The sequence below is a fragment of the Oncorhynchus mykiss genome, chromosome 21 (genome assembly GCF_057628025.1).
Source record: "Oncorhynchus mykiss isolate SJ-2025 chromosome 21, ASM5762802v1, whole genome shotgun sequence".
Taxonomy (NCBI): domain Eukaryota; kingdom Metazoa; phylum Chordata; class Actinopteri; order Salmoniformes; family Salmonidae; genus Oncorhynchus; species Oncorhynchus mykiss.
The window spans coordinates 29358319-29383782 of NC_143042.1; the positions used below are offsets into that span (position 1 = coordinate 29358319).

At 43.7% G+C, this 25464-nt stretch overlaps 1 protein-coding gene across 2 annotated transcripts in view; it reads right to left on the minus strand.

Moving 5' to 3' along the window:
• The window catches only part of plcb3 (phospholipase C, beta 3 (phosphatidylinositol-specific)), a 119180-nt gene that overhangs the window by 13739 nt on the left and 79977 nt on the right, over window positions 1–25464 (minus strand). The window contains exons 14-32 of one of the 2 annotated variants that reach the window (XM_036957709.2): window positions 24715–24871; window positions 19386–19487; window positions 19175–19248; window positions 18970–19066; window positions 18517–18726; window positions 18203–18357; window positions 17923–18084; window positions 17027–17126; window positions 16815–16919; window positions 16308–16402; window positions 15521–15656; window positions 14736–14771; window positions 14506–14615; window positions 14171–14280; window positions 13801–13960; window positions 13611–13687; window positions 10945–11034; window positions 3922–3979; window positions 3586–3672 (exon numbers count right to left, since the gene is read on the minus strand). In XM_036957709.2, coding sequence (XP_036813604.1) covers window positions 3586–3672; window positions 3922–3979; window positions 10945–11034; window positions 13611–13687; window positions 13801–13960; window positions 14171–14280; window positions 14506–14615; window positions 14736–14771; window positions 15521–15656; window positions 16308–16402; window positions 16815–16919; window positions 17027–17126; window positions 17923–18084; window positions 18203–18357; window positions 18517–18726; window positions 18970–19066; window positions 19175–19248; window positions 19386–19487; window positions 24715–24871 — 2121 coding nt within the window. Of the gene's footprint in view, window positions 1–3560; window positions 3673–3921; window positions 3980–10944; window positions 11035–13610; window positions 13688–13800; window positions 13961–14170; window positions 14281–14505; window positions 14616–14735; window positions 14772–15520; window positions 15657–16307; window positions 16403–16814; window positions 16920–17026; window positions 17127–17922; window positions 18085–18202; window positions 18358–18516; window positions 18727–18969; window positions 19067–19174; window positions 19249–19385; window positions 19488–24714; window positions 24872–25464 lie in introns of both variants that reach the window. The other variant, XM_036957711.2, reaches the window with a different exon arrangement.

Sequence of the window (25464 nt, forward strand, 5' to 3'; positions counted from 1 at the left end):
AGTCGTTTAGCTCAGTTACCTTAGCTTTCTTGGGAACAGGAGCAATGGTGCCCCTATTGAAGCATGTGCGCACAGCAGAATGGGATAGGGATTGATTGAATATGTTTCTAAACACACCAGCCAGCTGGTCTGCGCATGCTCGGAGGACGTGGCTAGTGATGCCGTCTGGGCTGGCAGCCTTGCGAGGGTTTAACACATTTAAATGTTTTACTCACATTGGCCACGGTGAAGGAGAGCCCACAGGTTTTGGATAGCAGGCCATGTCAGTGGCACTGTATTGTCCTCAAAGCGAGCAAAAAAGGTTGTTTAATTTGTCTGGGAGAAAGACGCCGGTGTCCGCAACGGGGCTGTTTTTTTTTTGTAATCCGTGATTGACTGTAGACCCCGTCATATATGTCTCGGGTTTGAGCCGTTGAATTGCGACCCTACTTTGTCTCCATACTGACGCTTAGCTTGTTTGATTATCTTGGGAATAGCTACACTGTTTGTATTCGGTCATGTTTCCGGTCGCCTTGCCATGATTAAAAGCAGTGGTTCGGGGCTTTCAGTTTTGTGTGAATGCTGCCATCAATCCATGGTTTCTGGTTAGGGAAGGTTTTAATAGTCACCGTGGGTACAACATCACCGATGCACTTGCTGATAAACTCGCTCACCATGTCAGCGTATACATCAATGTTGTTATCTGAGGCTATCCGGAACATATCCCAGTCCACGTGATCGAAGCAATCTTGAAGCGTGGAATCTGATTGGTCGGACCAGCGTTGAACATACCTGAGTACGGGCTTTTCCTGTTTTAGTTGATGTCTATAGGCTGGGAGCAACAAAATGGAGTCCTGGTCAGATTTGCCGAAAGTAGGGTGGGGCAGGGTTTTGTATGCGTCGCAGAAGTTAGAGTAGCAATGATCCAGAATGCTGCCAGCTCGAGTCGCGCATTCCCTATGCTGATAAAATTTAGGGAGCCTTGTTTTCAGATTAGTTTTGTTAAAATCCCCAGCTACAATGAATGCAGCCTCAGGATATATGATTTCAAGTTTACATAGAGTCCAGTGAAGTTCTTTCAGGGCCGTCGGGGTGTCTGCTTGGGGGGGAAATACACGGTGACTATAATCGAAGAGAATTATTTTGGTAGATAATGCGGTCGGCATTTGATTGTAAGGAATTCTAGGTCAGGTGAACAAAATGATTTAAGCTCCTGTATGTTGTTATGATTACACCACAAGTTGTTGGTCATAAGGCATACACCCCAGCCCTTCTTACCAGACAGATGTTTCTGTCGGCGCGATGCGTGAAGAAACCAGGTGGCTATGCCGACTCTGATAACATATCCTGAGTGAGCCATGTTTCCGTGAAACAAAGAATGTTACAATCTCTAATGTCTCTCTGGAAGGCAACCCTTGCTCGAATTTCGTCTACCTTGTTACTGCATAGTTTCCTAAGAACACGAAGCGAGGCGACCATCTCTGTCAGCGCCATCTTACTGGGTGAAATACCACTGTGTTCACTCACAGCAACAAGATTTGTGACCTGCTGCCACAAGAAAAGGCCAACCAGTGTCGAACAAACACCATTGTAAAAACAACATACAGTTGAAGTCGGAGCTTTACAACAAACCTTTGCCAAATACATTTAAACTCATGTTTTCACATTTCCTGACATTTAATCCTAGTAAAAATCCCCTGTCGAAGGTCAGTTAGGATCACCACTTTATTTGAAGAATGTCAAATGTCAGAATAATAGTATGATTTATTTCAGCTTTTATTTCTTTCATCACATTCCCAGTGGGTCAGAAGTTTACATATACTCAATTAGTATTTCGTCGCATTGCCTTTAAATTGTATAACTTGGGTCAAATGTTTCAGGAAGCCTTCCACAAGCTTCCAACAATAAGTTGCGTGAATTTTGGCCCATTCCTCCTGACAGAGCTGGTGTAACTGAGTCAGGTTTCTAGGCTTCATTGCTCGCACACGCCTTTTCAGTTCTGCCCACACATTTTCTATGGGATTGAGGTCAGGGCTTTGTGATGACCACTCCAATACCTTGACTTTGTTGTCCTTAAGCCATTTTGCCACAAATTTGGAAGTATGCTTGGGGTCATTGTCCATTTGGAAGACCCATTTGGGACCAAGCTTCAACTTCCTAACTGTTGTCTTGAGATGTTGCTTCAATATATCCACCTAATTTTCCTCCTCATGATGCCATCCATTTTGTGAAGTGCACCAGTCCCTCCTGCAGCAAAGCACCCCCACAACATGATGCTGCCAGCCCCGTTGGTTGGGATGGTGTTCTTCGACTTTTAAGCCTCCCTCTTTTTTATCCAAACATAACGATGGTCATTATGGTCAAACAGTTATATTTCTGTTTCATCAGACCTGAGGACATTTCTCCAAAAAGTACGATCTTTGTCCCCATGTGCAGTTGCAAACCGTAGTCTGACTTTTTTATTGGAGGTTTTGGAGCAGTGGCTTCTTCCTTGCTGAGTGGCCATTTAGGTTATGTGGATATAGGACTCATTTTACAGTGGATATAGATACTTTTGTACCTGTTTCCTCCAGCATCTTCACAAGGTCCTTTGCTGTTGTTCTGGGATTGATTTGCACTTTTCGCACCAAAGTACATTCATCTCTAGGAGACAGAACGCGTCTCCTTCCTGAGTGGTATGACGGCTGCGTGGTCCCATGGTGTTTATACTTGCGTACTAGTGTTTGTACAGATGAACGTGGTACCTTCAGGCATTTGGAAATAGCTCCCAAGGATGAACCAGACTTTTGGAGATCTACACATTTTGGCTGATTTCTTTGGATGGTGTCAAGCAAAGAGGCACTGAGTTTGAAGGTAGGCCTTGAAATACATACACAGGCACACCTTCAATTGACTCAAATGATGTCAATTCGCCAATCAGAAGCTTCTAAAGCCAAGACATTGTTTTCTGGAATTTTCAAAGCTGTTTAAAGGCACAGTCAACTTAGTGTATGTAAACATCTGACCCACTGGAATTGTGATACAGTGAAATAATCTGTCTGTAAACAATTGTTGGAAAAATTACTTGTGTCATGCACAAAGTAGATGTCCTAACCGACTTGCCAAAACTATAGTTTGTTAACAAGAAATTTGTGGAGTGGTTGAAAAACAAGTTTTAATGACTCCAACCTAAGTGTATGTAAACTTCCAACTTCAACTGTATATTTATTTATTTGACCTTTTGTACTTTATTTGCACATAATTACAACACATCCATAATATGACATTTGAAATATCCTTATTATTTTGGAATTTTTGTGAGTGTAATGTTTACTGTTCATTTTAAATTGTTTATTTAACTTTTGTTTATTATCTATTTCACTTGCTTTGGCAATGTACACATATGTTTCCCATGCCAATAAAGCTCCTTAAATTGAAATTGAATTGCGAGAGAGAGAGGGATAAGGAGAGATAGAGACAGAGGAAGAGAGAAAGAGAGAGTGAAAAAATATACTTTATTTGATTAGATGAAGGATTAATTCAACTTTAACAGCCATGCCAATAAAGCATATTTGAAGGTACAGTATGTGTGTCTGTCTCACCAGTGTCTGTGTGTGTGCGTCTCACCAATGGTTGCTCCTCCTCTATGTGTCGCTGGGCTTCTCTCTGACCAATTACCAACTTCTCCTGACGCCTTGACTGGGCCTCATCCAACTAGGCAGGGTGAGGAGACAGAGATAATGGAAAGAAAGCAGGAGGAAGGGGGAGGGAGAGAGGAAGAGGGAGAGAGAGGGAGAGAAAGAAAAGAGAGAAGAGGGAAAGAGAGGAGGGAGAAAACAAAGCGCAAAAGGGATTTATTGACATCACAATGGCTGACAGAGATGTATTACGCCATGAGCATGAAAGAGATGTACTCAAGAGTGGGGCGATAAGTATGTGTGTGTGAGGCCTGCACACACTCACCCGGCGGATTAACGTGACAGAGTCTGAGATATGCTTCCTGTTGATCTCATTCAGTTCCCTACAGAGAGAGGTAGAAAGAGAGAGAGAGAGACCATGAGAAACAGACACACACACACACACACACACACACACACACACACAGTGTTGTCTCGATACCAGAATTTTGAATTTGATACCAATACCAGGTTTAGTATCACGGTATTCGATACCAAAGTGATACCACTGCAAAAAAGATAAAGCGTATTAGTAAAGTCAAAGAATAAAAACTTGGCTGAATTTACACTGTTCAGTGCATTCGGAAAGTATTCAGAACCCTTGACTTTTTCCACATTTTGTTACTTTACAGCCTTATTCTATAATTGATTAAATATGTTTTTCCCCTCATCAATCTACACACATAACCCCATAATTGTCACGACTTCTACCGAAGGTAACTCCTCTCCCTGTTCGGGCGGCGCTCGGTGCTCGGCGTCGCCGGTTTACTAGCCGCTACCGATCCCTTTTTCTTTTTCTGGTTGTTTTGTCTGTGTTCCTTTTCACACCTGGTTTCAATTGCTTTGATTTCTGTGGTATATAGGGCACCTGTTACCTGCCGTAATTCGTGCAGGATTAAGTTTGTGAGTATTAGCGTTCAGTATTCTATGCGGGTTATTGTTTTTGCATTGACGTATGCGTATGTAGTGTCCGAACTGTGGTTGTTCCTCCGTGTACTGACACGAGTTTGTTTTCTTTCGAGCGCGTTGTTTGGACATTTATCTGGGCCAATTTTGTATTGGTGGACTATGTGTACTGATCTCTACATTAAACACGCTTCTCAAAGAAAATCCCTGCTCTCCTGCGCCTGACTCCTACACCTCTCACCGAGACGCACTTTATCACAATAATGACAAAGCGAAAACAGACGAACAAATTGTTGCAAATGTACTACAAATAAAAACATAACTTTTTTAAATTCAGTACCAGTCAAAAGTTTGGATACACCTACTCATTTCAGGGTTTTTCTTTGTAGAATAATAGTGACAACATCGAAACTATGAAATAACACATGTGGAATCATGTTAAACAAATCTAAATATATTTTACATTTGAGATTCTTCAAAGTAGCAACCCTTTTCCTTGACAACAGCTTTGCACACTCTTGGCATTTTCTCAACATGAGGTAGTCACCTGGAATTAATTTCAATTAACAGGTGTGCCTTGTTAAGTTAATTTGTGGAATTTCTTTCCTTAATTCATTTGAGACAATCAGTTGTGTTGTGAGGGGTGGTATACAGAAGATAGGCCTATTTGGTAAAAGACCAAGTCCATATTATGGCAAGAACAGCTCAAATAAGTCATGAGAAACAACATTTCATCATTAATAAGACATGAAGGTCAGTCAATATCAAAAATGTCAAGAACTTTGAAAGTTTCTTCAAGTGCAGTCGCAAAAAAACCAAGTGCTATAATAAAACTGGCTCTCATGAGGACCGCCACAGGAAAGGAAGATCCAGAATTACCTCTGGTGCAGAGGATAAGTTCATTAGAGTTACCAGACTCAGAAATTGCAGCCCAAATACATGCTTCACAGAGTTCAAGTAACAGACACATCTCAACATCAACTGTTCAGAGGAGACTGTGTGAATCAGGTCTTCATGGTCAAAATAAAATGCTACTAAAGGACATCAATAAGAAGAAGATACATGCTTGGGCCAAGAAACATGAGCAATGGACATTAGACCAGTGGAAATCTGTCCTTTGGTCTGATGACTACAAATATGAGATTTTTGGGTCCAACCGCTGTGACTCTGTGAGATGCTGAGTAGGTGGACGGATGATCTCTGCATGTGTAGTTCCCACCGTGAAGCAAAGAGGTGGTGGTGTGATGATGATTTGCTGGTGACACTGTCAGTGATTTATTTAGAATTCAAGGCACACTTAACCAGTATGGCTACCATAGCATTCTGCAGCAATAGGCCATCCCATCTGGTTTGCGCTTAGTGGGACTACCTTTTTTTTTTTTTTACAAACAGAACAATGACCCAACACACCTCCAGGCTGTGTAAGGGCTTTTTGACCAAGAAGGAGAGTGATGGAGTGCTGCATCAGATGACCCGATCTCAATCCATTTGAGATGGTTTGGCATGAGCTGGACCGCAGAGAGAAGGAAAAGCATCCAACAAGTGCTAAGCGTATGTGGGAACTCCTTCAAGACTGCCTGAAAATAATTCTAGGTGAAGCTGGTTGAGAGAATGCCAAGAGCGTGCAAAGACGTCATCACTTTGAAGAATCTAAAATCTATTTTGATTTGTTTAACGCTTTTTTTTTGTTCCTGCATGATTCCATATATGTTATTTCATAGTTTTGATGTCTTCATTATCTTGATTGAAGTCCAACTGTGGTATAATTCAATTGATTGGACATGATTTGGAAAGGCACACTTGTCTTTATAAGGTCATTGTCAGTGCATGTCAGAGAAAAACCAAGCCATGAGGCCGAAGGAATTGTCCGTAGAGCTCTGAGATAGGATTGTGTTGTGGCACAGATCTGGGGAAGGGTACTAAAAAATGTCTGTAGCATTGAAGGTCCCCAAGACCACAGTGGCCTCCATCATTCCTAAATGGAAGAAGAGAAGGGCCTTGGTCAGGGATTCAACCAAGAATTCGATGGTCACTCTGACAGTGATCCAGAGTTCCTCTGTGGAGTTGGGAAACCTTCCAGAAAGACAACCATCTCTGTAAAACTCTACCAATCAGACCTTTATGGTAGAGTGGCCAGACAGAAGCCACTCCTCAGTAAACGGCACATGACAGCCCGCTTGGAGTTTGCCAAAAGGCACCTAAAGACTTTGGTCTGATGAATGACAAGCGTCACATCTGGAGGAAACCTAGCACCATCCATATTGTGTTAAACAGTGTATTGTTTGTAACAGTGATAACATCAAGTAAAACTGAAATGATAAAAAAGAAATCCAAAGTATAGATATCCATCAACAAACTTCTTATAGCTTAGCATGCTGTCAGGATGTTATTCAGCGGCAGGGACTGGGAGACTAGTCAGGATCAAGGGAAAGATGAACGGAGCAGAGTACAGTGAGATCCTTGATAAAAACCTGCTCCAGAGCGCTCAGGACCTCAGACTGGGGCTAAAAATTCACCTTCCAACAGGACAATGACACTAAGCACACAGCCAAGACAATGCAGGAGTGGCTTCGGGAGAAGTCTCTCAATGTCCTTGAGTGACCCAGCCAGAGCCCGGACTTGAACCCGATTGAACATCTCTGGAGAGACCTGAAAATAGCTGTGCAGCGACGCTCCCCATCCAACCTTGAGAGGATCAGCATAGAAGAAGAAGAAAAAAAACAAATACAGGTGTGCCAAGCTTGTAGTGTCATACCCAAGAAGACTCGAGGCTGTAAAGGGTCTGAATACTGTAAATGTGATCTGTTTTTTATTTGTAATACATTTGCAAACATTTCTAAAAACTTGTTTTTGCTTTGTCATTATGGGGTATTGAGTGTAGATTGATGAGGGTGAAAAAATACAATTTAATCTATTTTAGAATAAGGTTGTAACGTAACAAAATTAGGAAAGAGTCAAGGGGTCTGAATACTTTCCGAGTGCACTGTATATAGAAAAGTATGTGGACACCCCTTCAAATTAGTGGATTCGGCTATTTTAGCCACGCCTGTTATTGACAGGTGTATAAAACCGAGCACACAGCCATGCAATCTTCATAGAGGCTCAGCCACGAAGCTCACAGAACGGGACCACCGAGTGCTGAAGCACATAGCGTGTAAACATCATCTGTTCTCGGTTGCGACACTCACTACCGAGTTCCAATCAGCCTCTGGAAGCAACATCAGCACAATAACTGTTCATCGGGAGCTTCATGAAATGGGTTTCTATGGCCGAGCAGCCGCACACAAGCCTAAGATCACCATGTGTAATGCCAAGCGTCAGCAGGAGTGGTGTAAAGCTCGCCGCCATTGGACTCTGGAGCAGTGGAAACACATTCTCTGGATGAATCACGCTTCACCATCTGGCAGTCGATTCTGGGTTTGGCGAACGCCAGGAGAAAGCTTCCTGCCCCAATGCATATTGCCAAATGTAAAGTTTGGTGGAGGATGAATAATGGTCTGGGGTTGTTTTTCATGGTTCGGGCTAGGCCCCTTCGTTCCAGTGAAGGGAAATCTTACAACGGCATTTTAGACGATTCTGTGTTTCCAACTTTGTGGCAAAAGTTTGGGTATGGCCCTTTCCTGTTTCAGCATGACAATGCCCCCGTGCACACAGCGAGGTCCATACAGAAATGGTTTGTTGAGATCGGTGTGGAAGAACTGACCTCAACCCCATCGAACACCTTTGGGATGAATTGGAATGTCAACTGCGAGCCAGGCCTAATCTCCCAACATCAGTACCCAACCTCACTAATACTCTTGTCCCCGCAGCAATGTTCCAACATCTTGTGGAGAACCTTCCCAGTAGAGTGGAGGCTGTCATAGCAGCAAAGGGGGGACCAACTCCGTATTAATGCCCATGGTTTTGGAATGAGATGTTCAATGAGCAGGTGTCCACATACTTTTGGTCATGTAGTGTATTGTTTTTACATTGAACAATATGTTGATAACTGGTAAAATAACAAATATAATATATTTTATTCTATTTTCAATTCCTTTCCAAAATATACCACCATATTAAATACCATGAGAATTTATTACATTTTCCTAATGAAAAACCATAGCTGAGATAAATTTACAATTACATTACATTAACTGTTTTAAAATGTAATTTGATACATATTTGGGTTAATTTGCTCATCTATGGCCATAATATCAGGTCACATTACATTCATTAGACCTATGATTCATTATTCATTGTACCTAAATCATTTAATATATTAAATCAATAGTTGAGTTCCAAATGACATAAAAAACACTTTGAAGCTCATTTCTGAAGCTTCTATATTGCAATAGTCTACACACCATAGAAATCATTTAATTTCTGAAGTTTCTGTATTGCAATAGTCTACACACCATAGAAATCCTATGGATTTTACATAGCATACTACGATTCCCAGAGTGCATTGCAACTCCCAGGGTGGCTACTGCTAGCAAGCCCAGACAAACACGAAGTAACGTTAGTCTAAATATATTGCTTTCATAGCTAAGTTATGAGTGCATTTCACATTACTTTTGGTTTGTAATCATATTATAATGCTCACATGAATGTCATGCTGAATATATGTTCATGTCATTGCCCCCCCCCCCCAAAAAAAAAAAAATCAAATTAAGTTGCTAGCAGAATGTTACAATGCAAATGTCATGTGTAAAATAGTTTTTTATGTTGTTTCGGAACTAAACCTCCCTTGCACTGCACCGCTTTGTAACACCTTTTGCTTAGTTGTTTCGGTGGGACGGCCGTCATAACGTCTCTGTAAGCAAAATATTCCCATGATGTTTATGTTAGAAAAGCCATGTGTCTGCAATTTCTCATTCCTCTCGCTTGCTTCTCAAACGTGTCTTGTGCTGTCAGGTAACCTGGCATGTTACTACTTCCCCATTGAGAAGATTCAGACAAATGATTAAAATCAAATTGTATTATAGTCACATGCTTCGAGTAAAAATAACATGGCTATATACAGGGAGTACCAGTACCGAGTCGATGTGCAGGGGTAGCTATGTATATATAGGTAGGGATCAAGTGACTAAGCAACAGGATAGATAATAGAGAGTAGCAGCAGCGTATGTGGTGTCAGTATGTATGTGTGTGTGTGTGTGTGTGTGGCATCAGTTTGCATGTGTGCGCATGTTATGTGTGTGGGGGGGCATATGTAGTGGGCGTGTGTGTGTGTATGTTGGGGTGTCAGTGTAAGTATGTGTGAGTGTGAGTCCAGCGTATGTGTGATGTATGTGCGTATGTGTGAGTCCAACGTGTGTGCATAGACTCAGTGCAGGAAAGTTAGTGCAAAAAATGGTCAATGTAGGTAGTCTGGGTAGACATTAAATGAGCTATTTAGCAATCTTGTTTAGCAGTCTTATGGCTTGGGGGTAGAAGCTGTTCAGGGTCCTGTTGGTTCCACACTTGATTCACTGGTACCGCTTGCCATGCGGTAGTAGAGAGAACAGTCTATGGCTTGGGTGGCTGGAGTCAGAATTTTTTGGCCCTTCTTCTGACACTGCCTTGTATAGAGGTCCTGGATGGCAGGGAGCTCGGCCCCAGTGATGTACCGGACCATTCTCACCACACTCTGCAGCGCCTTGTGGTCGGGTGCCTTGCAGCTGCCGTCAGCTCCTTTGTCTTGCTGACATTGAGGGAGAGATTGTTGTCCTGGCACCACACTGTGATGTCTCTGACCTCCTCCCTTTAGACTGCCTCATCATCGTCGTTGATCAGTCCTACCACCGTTGTGTCTTTAGCAAACTTGATGATGGTGTTGGAGTCCTGCGTGGCCATGCAATCATGGGTGAACAGGGAGTACAGGAGAGGACTAAGCCCAGTGTTGATGGTCAGCGTGGCAGATGTGTTGTTGTCTACCCTCACCTCCTGGGGCCGGCCCATCAGGAAGTCCAGGATCCAGTTGCAGAGGGAGGTGTTCTGTACCAGGGTCCTGAGCCTGGTGATGAGCTTGGACGGGACTATGGTGTTGAACGCTGAGCTGTAATCAATGAACAGGATTCTTACATAGGTATTCCTTTAGTCCAGTGTGGACTGCAATAGAGATTGCGTCATCTCTGGATCTGTGGGAGCGGAATGCGAATTGGAGTGGGGCCAGTGTTTCTGAGATGATGGTGTGGATGTGAGCCATGACCAGCCTTTCAAATAATTTCATGGCTATAGATGTGAGTGCTAAGGGGTGACTAGACAGATTCAATCCTCTCAATCCGTATATGACGTGAGACACATTTGACAGAAGTACCAAAAGTAAAAACAATTCTTCTACCGATACATTTTTCATGTTCTAGTATCGAAAAAGTTCAGAAATTTCGGTATAGCGTGCAACACTAACACGCACACGCACGCACGCACACACACAGTAACATACGACTCAGCCTTGTCTCTGTCTCTGCTCTTGGCCTCGATAATGCTGTGCTGTCTCTTCCTGTCTAGAATCTTTTGAAGCTCCTTCTTCTCTCTGTAAACAATAACAAAAACAAATAAACAATAACTTGTAACTTAGCTTTCTGGTAATGGTGTTTTGATATGAATCCATCTGCATTCAGAGTAATACAGTTGCTATAATAGCTGATGCGTGGTGAGCGTTCTGGCACAAATGGTTGCAGTGCACCACCAAATGGTTGCAGTGATGAGCTTCACGTTGGTGGTGGACGAAGTGAGTTCCCCTTAGTATTTACAGCGCTTTGAACATCTGGGAAAGCGCTATAATCCAATCAATTATTATTATAAATGATCATAAATTATCTTACCTCTTACCTCTTACCAGTGTTGGGAATAGTTACTTGAAAAAGTAATACATTGCATTTAAATTACATTACATTTACAAAAGTAACGCGTTACTTTACAAAAGTAATTTGTGTGGAAAGGAATGACTTGTGTTACTAGTTATATTACTTTGACTTATTTTCATGAAAAAAAAATCTCCATCCGACAGGTGATTTACGTGCGCTCTACTAAATATAGGCTACTTACTAACTCTGGTTTGGAGTTTCTCTTTTCATCAGTGGCGATCTTTCCTGTGCTAATCTACAAATACTTCACTATCATATGGGCTGCTTAATTAGCCATATATACTGCAAGCCAAACATCTGTACAGATCTTTTTGTTCAAAATCTTTATCTCGAGCTGCAAGTTCTGGTAATAGACCGCACATACATGATGGACCCATAGAGATGTATATAGGGCACACTTGCAGCTAGACAGGACAGCCCTCTATGGGCTTTCATATCACAGAAGCGATCAATGTCAAAGATTAGAGCCCTCTACATCTCTATGGACAGCATCTTTAATGACATTTCTCCAAACAGCCTTTCTCCGCTCGCTTGAGAACTAAATGAAGAAACAAGTTGAGATCGGATCATGGAAACACGCACCCAGTAGAGATATGGTTCTGAAAGTAACTAAAAATATTACCCAATTTGAAAAAGTAACGTGTTACTTTAGTCCGCTACTCATAAAAGTAAGCTGATTACGTAACGTGTTACTTTTGTTACACTTTACCCCCAACACTGCCGCTCACATAAGAACTTAACTCTACTTATAAAGGTGTTTTTATAGAAATCCATCTACACTGAACAAAAATATAAATGCAACCATTTCAAAGATTTGACTTGAGTTACAGTTCATATAAGGAAATCAGTCAATTGAAATAAATTCATTAGGCCCTAAAGTATGGATTTCACGTGACTGGGAATGCAGATATGCATCTGTTGGTCACAGATAACCTAAAAAAAGGTAGGGGCGTGGATCAGAAAACCAATCATTATCTGGTGTGACCACCATTTGCCTCATGCAGCGCGACACGTCACCTTCGCATAGTTTTGATCAGGCTGTTGATTGTGGCCTGTGGAATGTTGTCCCACTCCTCTTCAATGGCTGTGTGAAATTGTTGGATATTGGTGGGAACTGGAGCACACTCTTGTACACGTCGATCCAGAGCATCCCAAACATGCTCAATGGGTGACATATGTCTAGTGAGTAAGCAGGCCATGGAAGAACTGGGACATTTTCAGCTTCCAGGAATTGTGTACAGATCCTTGTGACATTGGGCAATGCATTATCATGCTGAAACATGAGGTGATGGTGGCGGATGAAATGCATGACAATGGGCTTCAGGATCTCGTCACGGCATCTCTGTGCATTCAAATTGCCATTGATAAAATGCAATTGTGCCATCTGCCCGGTACAGTTGAAACCGGGATTAATCCGTAAAGAGCACACTTCTCCAGCTTGCCAGTGGCCATTGAAGGTGAGCATTTTCCCACTGAAGTCGGTTATGACGCCGAACTGCAGTCAGGTCAAGACCCTGGTGAGGATGACGAGCACGCAGATGACCTTCCCTCAGACGGTTTCTAACAGTTTGTGCAGAAATTCTTCGGGTGTGGTAATCCAGAGTTTTATCAGCTGTCCCCCCAGGTGAAGAAGCCAGGTCCTGGCTGGTGTGGTTACACGTAGTCTGCGGTTGTGAGGCAGGCTGGACATACTGCCTAATTCTCTAAAACAATGTTGGAGGCGGCTTATGGTAGAGAAATTAACATTACATTCTCTGGCAACAGCCCTGGTGGACATTCCTGCTGTTAGCATTTTTGAGACATCTGTGGAATTGTGTTGTGTGACAAAACTGCACATTTTAGAGTGGCCTTCAATTGTCCCCAGCACAAGGTGCACCTGTGTAATGACCGTGCTGTTTAATCAGCTTCTTGATATGCCACACCGGTCAGGTGGATGGATTATCTTGGCAAATGAGAAATGCTCACTAACAGGGATGTAAGCAAATTTGTACACAACAATTGAGAGAAATAAGCTTTTGTGCATATGGAACATTTCAGGGATCTTTTATTTCAGCTCATGAAACATAGGACCAACAAAATATGTTGCGTTCATATTTTTGTTCAGTATATATTGGGAGTCATACAATATAGTTATAAAGCGTTAAACAGTATCTTACTTCTCACATAATAATTGATGGTACTTAATAAGGTGACAGGTGTAAGGTGTAAAACTGTCGTTATAAAGCATGAAACAGTATCTTACCTCTCACAGATCTCCTTAAGTTTTTTGAGCTGAGCCGTCTGACATTCCTGGGATGTCTCCTTTATTTTCTGAAATGCCTGGAACACACAGCAGGAGGGGTGAGAATCTGTATGTGATTCGTATGTGTGTGTGTGTACTTCTCGTAGGTGTGTGTGTGCGCATGTGCTTGGGTGCGTGCGTGCGTGCATACCTCTCGTAGGTGTGTGTGTTTCTTCTCTCTCTCCAGTGTGTGTTGTTGTTGCCGTAGTTTTAGGAGCTCTTGCATCTGCCACTCTCTCAGCTGCACCGTCTGTTTCTGTAACTCCATCTCCAATGCTGTCAACTGCCTCTGCACCGGCTCTGCTGGCTCACTGACACACACACAAACAAACAAATATATATATATTTTTTACAAATATATTATTATATACATACAAACACATTAATATACACAAATATTCCCCACTGTGTCTCCCCCCCTTTCCTGTGTAAGGGGCAAGTGGTTGATTTGGAATCTCTTTCTCATCACCCCCTACCAACTCTTCATCACCCCCCCATCCATCCCTCCCTCGCTCTCTTACTTTTTCTTCATGCTGCTTTTGAGATGTTTCTCCATCTGACTGCGTCGTCTCTGTGTGTCAGAGCGGAGCTGGTTACAGCGACTCCTCTGCTCTTTACTCAAGGCCCACACCTTTTAATACACACACACGCACGTATACAAGCACAACCGTGCACAGACACACACACATGTCAAATAGACAGTGTGCTGATGCAAACACAAGCAGCAGTATTCGTAATGGATTTAAGCTGTCTATAAAAAATATCACTGTGGTTTATTGACAACATCTTTACAAGTTAGTATTTCAAATTTTGCAGAAAGACAGACAAGCTGTGTGTGTGTGTGTGTCAGTCTAACCTTCTTGAGGTGTTTCTTGCGGAGCTCCTTGAGTTCTTTACATTGTTTCTTCAACAGCTTCAGATACGACTTCTGCTGTTTCAACTCTTCTGTAGACTGAGCCTGGAGATCTGAGAGAACGAGAGAGAAAGGGAGAAATTATCTAACTGGTTTGGCCTCCCACCACATGAGGGTGATAATGAGTTCTGTGGTGTAATGTAATGTGGATGGGTGGATAGGAGATGACTTACTTGCCAGGACTGTAGCAATAAGATCCTCTTTCTGGCCTGACACATGGAGACAGGAACAGGACAGGACAGGTTGAAATGTAGATGTGATGTTTTCACTTCAGAACTCAGCAATGATACTCACATAATGGTTGTGCTCCAGTCTGACTACATTGCAGACATGCTGAGATCTGCATCTGCAATGTAGTCAGCCTGGAACGCGACCAATAGCTCTCCCAGGTTCTTGAATAGAGCATCTGGTTAACACACGATAACTAACAACAAATACGTGCTCTCGAGTGGCGCAGCCGTCTAAGGCGCTGCATCTCAGTGCTAGAGGCGTCACTACAGAACCTGGTTCAATCTTGAGCTGTATGACAACCGGCCGTGATTGGGAGTCCCATAGTGCGGCCCACAATTGGCCCAGCGTCGTTCGGGTTAGGGTTTGGCTGGGGTAGGCCGTAATTGTAAAGAATAATTTATTCTTAACTGACTTGCCTAGTTAAAAAAATGTATACAATACTAACAATACAACACTCACAATACTCACACACATCACCAATCCCCATAACTCCACAAGGCCTGATTTTTAATACAATACATAACACACCAGGGGTGGCTGATAGGCGGAGATATCGGAGGATGGGCTTAGTATAATGTCTGGAATGGAATAAATGGATCGGTGTCCTCCGCTTATGCAAGTCATGTGTTTGATACCTTTCCATCCTCCAATAGCTCCACTCACCAGCCTCCTCTATAATACACCAAACAATGATAGGTGTGTGTGTGTGTGTTACAGTGTGGACTACCTGGTCCAGATAAGCTGATGAGGTCGCTGATGTCATCAATGGGGGCGGGGACGGGGTGGAGGGGGGAGGGGATCTTCCCCAGGGGGGCGTCGCCCTTCCGATCCTTCTCTCCCTCCTTCGGCTGCTCCAATACACGCTACACACAGTGGAGAGAAGGTTGATGATTCTTAACTTGTAACTTTAATTCACAATTTTGACATCAGTCTCAAAGGCCTGCTACATTGGATGTGTAACTTTTGCAGATTGCGAGGCATCCCACTCATTTCAATGAACCCTGGGCGTAGTAAGCAGCATGGCTCTGCAAGGAAATTAAACTTTGGTTCTATTTTCAAGAATTCGATCCACGGATCACACCCAAGAACACTTGTCTAGTGTAGCAGATAAAACCCTACTGGTTTTCACCACGCCTCAGTGTAGCCCCCATATCATGTGATGTGTTTTTGTGTGTGTGTGTGTGTGTGTGTGTGTGTGTGTGTGTGTGTGTGTGTGTGTGTGGGTGTGTTCTTCTATCCTTGTGAGGATGTAAAATCCCCCAAAGTCCCTACAAGGATAGTAACACAAGGAAAATTGTCCCTCGTGGGAGGTTATTTTAAGCTAAGGGGTTAGGTTTAGGGTTACAATTAAGGTTAGGGTTAAAATTAGGGTAAGGGGTTGGTGGATAGATTTAGGAGTTAGGTTTAGGGTTATGGTAAGGTTTACGGTTAGGGGTTAGGTAAAATAATTTTAGGTCACCATGAGGATAGAAGAACATAACATGCGTGTGTGTGTGTATGTGTGGTCTCCTCACCTCGCCGTTGTCCTCCATCAGAGCAGCTAGCTGTCTCTCTCTCTGGTCCAAAAGACTCACATGTTTGATGGGGTTGGTCAAGGCCTCAGCATACTCTAACATCAACACACAACACAACACAAAAGTGAGCAATGTGCCTAGACCTAGTACACATACACACACTTAGTAATGTTTGTTGCTCTTGGAATTTAACTGCAGAAAATGCTGTCATCAAAGTAATTTTCTTAGTAGGCGACGTCAGAGTTCAGCATGTCTGTAAACTCAGGATAGACGGATGATACCCCAGTTTCTGATTTGTTATTACGACATGGAAGATAACGAAGTGGAAATGAACAGGTTTTCTTGGTCGGAATTTCAGATAACTCAGTTCTGTAGTCATAGAGGTTATGGGTAATATAGTCCTAAGGGGTCATGTGTAGTGTAGTCATTGGGGGTTATGGGTAATATAGTCCTAGGGGGTTAAGGGTAGTGTAGTCCTAGGAGGTTATGGATAGTGTAGTTTCTTACCCTGGTGTTCATTAGGAATGTAGTCTTGAGCCTCGGTGTAGACCAATAAAGAGGGAAGCAACAGAGGCTGGTTCATCTCATTCTTCAAACTGATGTAGTGGTAACCTACACACACACACACACAAGATGACAGCATTGAAAGAACAGACTGTACGATACAAGATCAAAAAGATCCACACACACGCAGCCAGGCAGACAAACACAGTACTGACCCGGTCGGATGGTTGACACAGGGCAGATCCGATGTCCGAGGAACTTCCCGTTCTCCTCAAACACAGCTATCCTCAGAGAGGCCAGAGTGGGCAGGACCACCTACACACAGAATGCTGTTACCTTGTGTATGTGTGCATCGGTATGTATATTGTTATACATTGAGTGTATGAAACATTAGGAACACCTTCCTAATATTGAGTTGCACCCCCTTTTGCCCTCAGAACAGCCTCAATTTGTCAGGGCATGGACTCTACAAGGTGTCGAAAGCATTCCACAGGGATGCTGGCCAATGTTGAATCCAATGCTTCCCACAGTTGTGTCAAGTTAGCTGGATGTCCTTAGGGTGGTGGACCATTCTTGATAGACACGGGAAACTTTTGAGCGTGAAAAACCCAGCGGCGTTGCAGTTCTTGACACACTTAAGCCGGTGTGCCTGGCACCTATTACCATACCCCGTTCAAAGCAACTTAAACTTTTGTCTTACCCATTCACCCTCTGAATGGCACACATACCCAATCCATATCTCAATTTAAATCAAATGTTATTTTTCACATGCGCCAAAAACAGGTGTAGACTTTACCGTGAAATGCTTACTTACGAGCCCTTTCCCAACAATACAGTTAAAAAGTAAGAAAATTAACAAAAAGTTAAAAAGAAAATAGTATCACAATAAAATAACGAGGCCTATTTACAAGGAGTACTGGTACCGAGTCAGTGTACTGGGGTATGAGGTAGTTGGAGTGACTGACTGAGGTAATATGTACAGTACATGTAGGTTGGATTCACCTGCTGAGTCTGTGTCATGGAAAGAGCAGGTGTTCCTAATGTTTTGTACACTGTGTGAGTGTGTGTATCGATATGGTGTGTGTGTCTCTTCAGCCTGTAATAACGTTACCTTGTTGAAGACAAAAGTCTCATCGTCCCAGACTGGGTCCAGGCTGTTACCATTGGAAGTTCTGGTACGGTACTTCCTCTTTGTGTCAGCAGGAAGTCCAAATATGTCCACTTCCACGTACACACCCACTTTCTTATCGGTCAGGAACTGGCCTGAGATCACCTGGAGACGGAGGGATGGAGAGAAGGAGATAGTTACAGACATATACGTACATACACACACACACACGTAACCCCACCGCCCCACCCCCACCCGTCCCGAGACACACATACCCACTTACCCTGATCTTGACGGTGTTGGCTACGATGCCGTCCACTATGTTTTCAGTGAAGGGGTCAAAGTGTTTGTCTGTCCTTCTCATGAATTCTGGTTTGAGCAGGTAACCACTGTGTCCATTATACTCAAACACACCCATGTTCAACTGCATGGGCAGGTCTGAGAGAGAGGGGGAGAGAGGGAGATTGTCAGTCATGGAAATAAGTGAAGCAGGGGGACAGAAGAAAGAGAGAGGGCTGAGAGCGAGATGAGAAAATAATAAAGAAAGGTATGAGAAGATAAGAAAAGTTCAGGTATAAGGAAGAAAGATCGACATACCGAGTGTCTGGAAGTTTAGCGCCACCATCTGACAGCCTACGTTCCAGAAGAGTTGGGGCATGTAGTTTGAACTATCAACTCTCGTCCCTTTAGGATAGATACGACTCAGCTGCTTCTTATTGTACTCAACAAACTCGATGGGTGCACTCTTCAGTGTGTCCATACCCTTGGTCTCCACAAATGATGACATCTCAAAATACTTATTCCTCTCTGTGAGAGAGAGAGAATATATACAAATCAGTTCAAATCAATCAATATGTCAGTGTGTGTCTCTTGGCTAATAATGAACTATGAATTAGTAATTTAGCTAGCCTTATGCACTACATGAGAGGAGTGATTAGGCGTAATGACACCTATCCGCTCACTCACACATACACACGCACACCAATGATGCACATCATTGACACACACACACACACACCTTGCTTGCTATCATCAGACGCACACACTCACTGTTTGCAACCTCAAAGCTCTTGAACTTGACAGGTTCTATGTAGTTGACAAGGGTAGACATCTCCTCTGTCGCATTTACCTCACTACTGGCAGTACCCTGAGACAGAGAGAGAATTGTTATGTGTTCATTTTATTACTGGGCTGACCCATATCGATTGAAGACTTCGGGGATCAATGAAGGTCAATCAATAAATAGAGGTTTCACCTCATCAGAGTTTGGTTTCTTCAGTTCAGCCACAGGTTCATCTTCCTCCTCCTCATCACTCTCTCCCTCCCCTCCTAGAAAACATACACAAACAACTGTTACCAATATCCTCCATCTATCCAGCCACCCATTCATCAATCCATCCATCCATCCCTCTCTCCCCTTCCTCTCTCCATCCACAGCATGTTCTTCATTCAAGATGTGAACTGACCAATTGACTTCCGGGGATCTCCGTCCTTGACCAGACTCTCTGCTAGCTTCTCTTCCCCATTGGACAGCAGCTGGCCCCCCTCGCTGTCACTGAATGGGAAGTCTATATACACACACACACACACACACACACACACTTTAGCAGACATTTAGTGCATTCATCTTAAGATAGCTACGTGGGACAACCACATATCACAGGCATAGAAAGTACTTTTTTCCCTCAATAAAGTAGCTATCATTATAGTCTGAGCTAGAAAGGGGGGGGGGGGGGTCAAGTACAAGTGCGGTGAGGCAGATTATTTAAGATACTGTTTTCAGAAAAAGGACAGGGACTCTGTCCTAGCTTCAGGGGGAAGCTGGTTCCAGGACAGGGAAGAGCTTGGACTGGGCTGAGTGGGAGCGCTGCCCACCCGTAGTGATGGGAGGGCCAAGAGAACTGAGGTGGCAGAACGGAGTGCTCGGGTTGGGGTGTAGGGTTTGAGTATAGCCTGAAGGTAGGGAGGGGCAGTTCCTCTTGCTGTTCCGTAGGTAAGCACCATTTGTAGATGTGAGTTTCGACTGGAAGCCAGTGGAGTGTGCAGAGGAACGGGGAATTTGGGAAGGTTGAAAACCAGGCGGGGCTGCAGCGTTCTGAATAGGTTGCAGGGGTTTGATCACACAAGCGGGGTGTCCAGCCAACAGCGAGTAGCAGTACTCTAGATGGGAGAGGACAAGTGCCTGGATTAGGACCCGCACCGCTTCCTGTGTGAGGTAGAGTCGTACTTTACGGATGTTGTAGAGTATGAACCTGCAGGAGCAAGTCACTGCTTTTATGTTTACAGAGAATGACAGGGTGGTGTCCAGGGACACGCCAAGGTACTTTGCACTCCAGGAGAGCGACACTGTGAAGTTGTCAACTGGCCTTTCCTGGGAGAAAGAGCAACGCTTGTCGAAGTTGAGCTTGAGGTGGTGGGCCGACATCCAAGTTGAGATATCTGCCAGGCACGCAGAGATCCATGTCACCACCTGGGTGTCAGAAGCGGGGAAGGAGAAAATTAGTTGAGTGCCAGCCGCATAGCAATGATAGGAGAGACCATGTGAGGATATGACGGAGCCGAGTGACTTGGTGTATAGAGAGAAGAGGGCCTAGAACTAAGCCCTGGGGGACACTAGTAGTGAGAGTACACAGATCCTCTCCACGTCACCTGGTAGGAGCGGCCTGCCAGGTGGGATGCAATCCAAGAGTGTGCAGAGCCTGACACGAACAGCCCTAAGAGGATGGAGGAGAGGATCTGATGGTTCACGGTGTCGAAGGGAGCGGATAGATCTAGGAAGATAAGAACAGAGGAGAGAGAGTCAGATTAGGCAGTGTGGAGAGCCTTCATGACACAGAGATGAGCAGTCTCGGTTGAGTCTTCAAGCCTGACTGGTTAGGGTCAAGAAGATCATTCTGAGAGAGATAACGAAAAAGATAATCAGAGAAGGGATATAGGTCTATAGTTTTTGACGTCAGATGAGTATCGGTTTCTTGAGGAGGGGAGCGACTCAAGCCATTTTGAAGTCAGACTCATCCCTGACCACTGAGATGATGAAGGGGGTGAGGAATGGGAGAAGGTCTCCAGAGATGGTCTGGAGGAGGCAGGCAGGGATGGGGCCGAGCGGGCAGGTTGTCGGGCGGGCATACCTCACTAGTCACAGGATTTCATCTGGAGAGAGTGGGGAGAAAGAGGTCAAGGCGTAGGGTAGTTCTGTGTGAGTGACACCAGTGGACTCAATAGGCTGAGTGAATGAGTAGTGGATGTCTTCAACCTTTTTTTTCAGTGGTTGACAAAGTAGTCCGCAGGATTTTTTTGTCTCATTTTGTCTGTCATAGTTGAAGTGTACCTATGATGAAAATTACAGGCCTCTCTCATCTTTTTAAGTGGGAGAACTTGCACAATTGGTGGCTGACTAAATACTTTTTTGCCCCACTGTAAGTATTTGATACATCAGAAAAGCAGACCTTAATATTTGGTACAGAAACCTTTGCTTGCAATTACAGAGATCATACATTTCCTGTAGTTCTTGACCAGGTTTGCACACACTGCAGCAGGGATTTTTGGCCGACTCCTCCATACAGACCTTTTCCAGATCCTTCAGGTTTCGGGGCTGCCGCTGGGCAAGACGGACTTTCAGCTCCCTCCAATGATTTTCTATTGGGTTCAGGTCTGGAGACTGGCTAGGCCACTCCAGGACCTTGAGATGCTTTTAACATTTTTATTTACCTTTATTTAAGTCAGTTAAGAACAAATTCTTATTTTCAATGACGGCATAGGAACAGTGGGTTAACTGCCTGTTCAGGGGCAGAACGACAGATTTGTACCTTGTCAGCTCGGGGATTTGAACTTGCAACCTTCCGGTTACTAGTCCAACGCTCTAACCACTATGCTTCTTACAGAGCCACTCCTTAGTTGCCCTGACTGTGTGTTTTGGGTCGTTGCCACAACCCATCTTCAATGCTCTTACTGAGGGAAGGAGGTTGTTGGCCAAGATCTCGCGATACATGGCCCCATCCATCCTCCCCTCAATATGGTGCAGTCGTCCTGTCCCCTTTGCAGAAAAGCATCCCCAAAGAATGATGTTTCCACCTCCATGCTTCACGGTTGGGATGGTGTTCTTGGGGTTGTACTCATCCTTCTTCTTCCTCCAAACACAGCGAGTGGAGTTTAGACCAAAAAGCTCTATTTTTGTCTCATCAGACCACATGACCTTCTCCCATTCTTCCTCTGGATCATCCAGATGCTCATTGGAAAACTTCAGATGGGCCTGGACATGCGCTGGCTTGAGCAGGGGGACCTTGTGTGCGCTGCAGGATTTTAATCCATGACGGCGTAGTGTGTTACTAATGGTTTTCTTTGAGACTGTGGTCCCAGCTCTCTTCAGGTCATTGACCAGGTCCTGTCGTGTAGTTCTGGGCTGATCCCTCACCTTCCTCATGATCATTGATACCCCACGAGGTGAGATCTTGCATGGATCCCCAGACCGAGGGTGATTGACCGTCCTCTTGAACTTCTTCCATTTTCTAATAATTGCGCCAACAGTTGTTGCCTTCTCACCAAGCTGCTTGCCTATTGTCCTGTAGCCCATCCCAGCCTTGTGCAGGTCTACAATTTTATCCCTGATGTCCTTACACAGCTCTCTGATCTTGGCCATTGTGCAGAGGTTGGATTCTGTTTGATTGAGTGTGTGGACAGGTGTATTTTATACAGGTAACGAGTTCAAACAGGTGCAGTTAATACAGGTAATGAGTGGAGAACAGGAGGGCTTCTTAAAGAAAAACTAACAGGTCTGTGAGAGCCGGAATTCTTACTGGTTGGTAGGTGATCAAATACTTATGTCATGCAATAAAATGCAAATTAATTACTTAAAAATCATACAATGTGATCTTCTCTCACAGTTGAAGTGTACCTATGATAAAAATTACAGACCTCTACATGCTTTGTAAGTAGGAAAACCTGCAAAATCGGCAGTGTATCTAATACTTGTTCTCCCCACTGTATATGACCAATATGGAGAGTGATGGAGTGCAGCATCAGATGACCTGACCTCCACAACCACCCAATCTCAAGCCAATTGAGAAGGATTGGGATGAGCTGAAGTGCAGAGGGAAGGAAAAGCAGCCAACAAGTGCTCAACATATGTTGGAAAAGCATTCCAGGTGAAGCTGGTTGAGAGAATGCCAAGAGTGTCCAAAGCTGTCATCAAGGCAATGGGTGGCTACTTTGAGGAATCTAAAATCTAAAATATATTTTGATTTGTTTAACACTTGTTTGGTTACTACATGATTCCATATGTGTTATTCCATAGTTTTGATGTCATCACTATTATTCTACAATGTAGTGTGTGTGTGTGTGTGTTTGTGCTGTGTCGGTATGCATTCGTGTTATGTGTATGTGAATGTGTGTGGGTATTGTGTGAGAAAAAACAACAACATTAATACCTTATTTATTCAGAGCCTTTGCTTTGAGACTCAAAATTGAGCTCAGGTGCATTCTGTTTCCATTGATCATGCTTGACATGTTTCTACAACTTGATTGTAGTAAATTCAATTGAATGGACATGATTTGGAAAGGCACACACCTGTCTATATAAGGTTGACAGTGCATGTCAGAGCATAAACCAAGCCATGAGGCCAAAGGACATGTCTGTAAAGCTCATAGACTGGATTGTGTCGAGGCACAGATCTGGGGAAGGGTACCAAAACATTTCTCCATTATTGAAGGTCCACAAGAACACAGTGGCCTCCATCATTCTTAAATGGAAGAAGTTTGGAACCACCAAGACTCGTCCTAGAGCTGGCCGCCTGGCCAAACTGAGCAATCGGGGGAGAAGGGCCTTGGTAAGGGAGGTGATCAAGAACCTGATGGTCACTCTGACAGAGCTCCAGAGTTCCTCTGTGGAGATGGGAGAACCTTCCAGAAGGACAACCATCTCTGCAGCACACCACCAATCAGGCCTTTATGGTAGAGTGGCCAGACGGAAGCCACTCCTCAGTAAAAGGCACATGACAGCCCGCTTGGAGTCTGCCAAAAGGCACCTAAAGACTCTCAGAACATGAGAAACAAGGTTGAACTTTTTGGACTGATTGCCAAGCGTCACTTCTGGAGGAAACCTGGCACCATCCCTACGGGTAAGCATGGTGGTGGCAGCATCATGCTGTGGGGATGTTTGTCAGCGGCAGGGACTGGGAGACTAGTCAGCATCGAGGGAAAGATGAACAGAGCAAAGTACAGAGAGATCCTTGATGAAAACCTGCTTCAGAGCGCTCAGGACCTCAGCCTGGGGCGAAGTTTCCCCTTTCAACGGGACAACAACCCTAAGCACACAGCCAAGATAACGCAAGAGTGGCTTCTGGACAAGTCTCTGAATGTCCTTGAGTGGCCCAGCCAGAGTGACCCAGCCGGACTTGAACCCGGTCGAACATCTCTGGAGATACCTGATAATAGCTGTGTAGCGACGCTCCCCATCCAACCTGAAAGAGCTTGAGTGTATCTGCAGAGAAAAATGGGAGAAACTCCCCAAATACAGGTGTGCCAAACGTGTAGCTTCATACCCAAGAAGACTTGAGGCTGTAATCGCTGTTGAACGTGCTTCAACAATTTAAAGGGTCTGAATACTTGTGTAAATGTGGTATTTCCATTATTTTTTTATATACATTTGCAAATATGTCTAAAAACCTGTTTTTGCCTTGTCATTATGGGGTATTTTGTGTAGATTGATGAGAAAGAAAAATTATGTAATACATTTTAGAATAAGGTAATGTAACAACATTTTGAAAAAGTCAAGGGGTCTGAATACTATATTGTATATACCGTTAACAGGTGAAGCCTGCTCCAGAGCGTCTATTTCTCCTGTCCTCCTCCTCATGTTGCCCCCGCTGGACGCTCTGTGGTGGTGCTTCTTCTTGTTCTTTATCAGAATCTTACCCAGCAGCTCCTGGGGCGAGGGTAAGGGCTGAACAGGGATCAGCTATAGGAATGGAGAGATAATATAATACATTAGTAAAAAAGTTTAACGGCTTATCTAGAACCAGCCGGGCCAATTTTATCTTGAGTGGCTGGTCGTGGGGCCCAGAACATAATTCCAAATAAAAAATGTTTTTATTTTTTTATTTCTTAAGAATAATTCCAAATAATTAGTTGACTGCAAATTACCCACAAAAATAATATATAATATTTGACAAAAAAATGATCATTTCAAACCTTGCTTTACATTTGTATACAATCACGTCTTTCTACTTTGGGTAGGAATAGATTTTTTTTTAAGTATCATTTGAAACTGTCCTAAAGGATTGGACACAGCATAATGAAGCAAAAAACATTCCTTACCCCAGGACACTTCACCAGAGCCTCACATAATTCTGTTTATTACGTAGAGGCTCTTATTGTCCCATTATGCCTAAACATAAGCCTTTTTGTAAGTCCCGTGAATAAACGTAGCAGTTCCATGAGTGCAGAGTGCTCTTTTTTCTTCCTTTTTCTTTATTCTTTGAAGTATTCTGGGGTAAGGAATGTTTTTTTCTTATTTAATTTTTTTCAAGTACCTCAGTCGAGCACCTGATT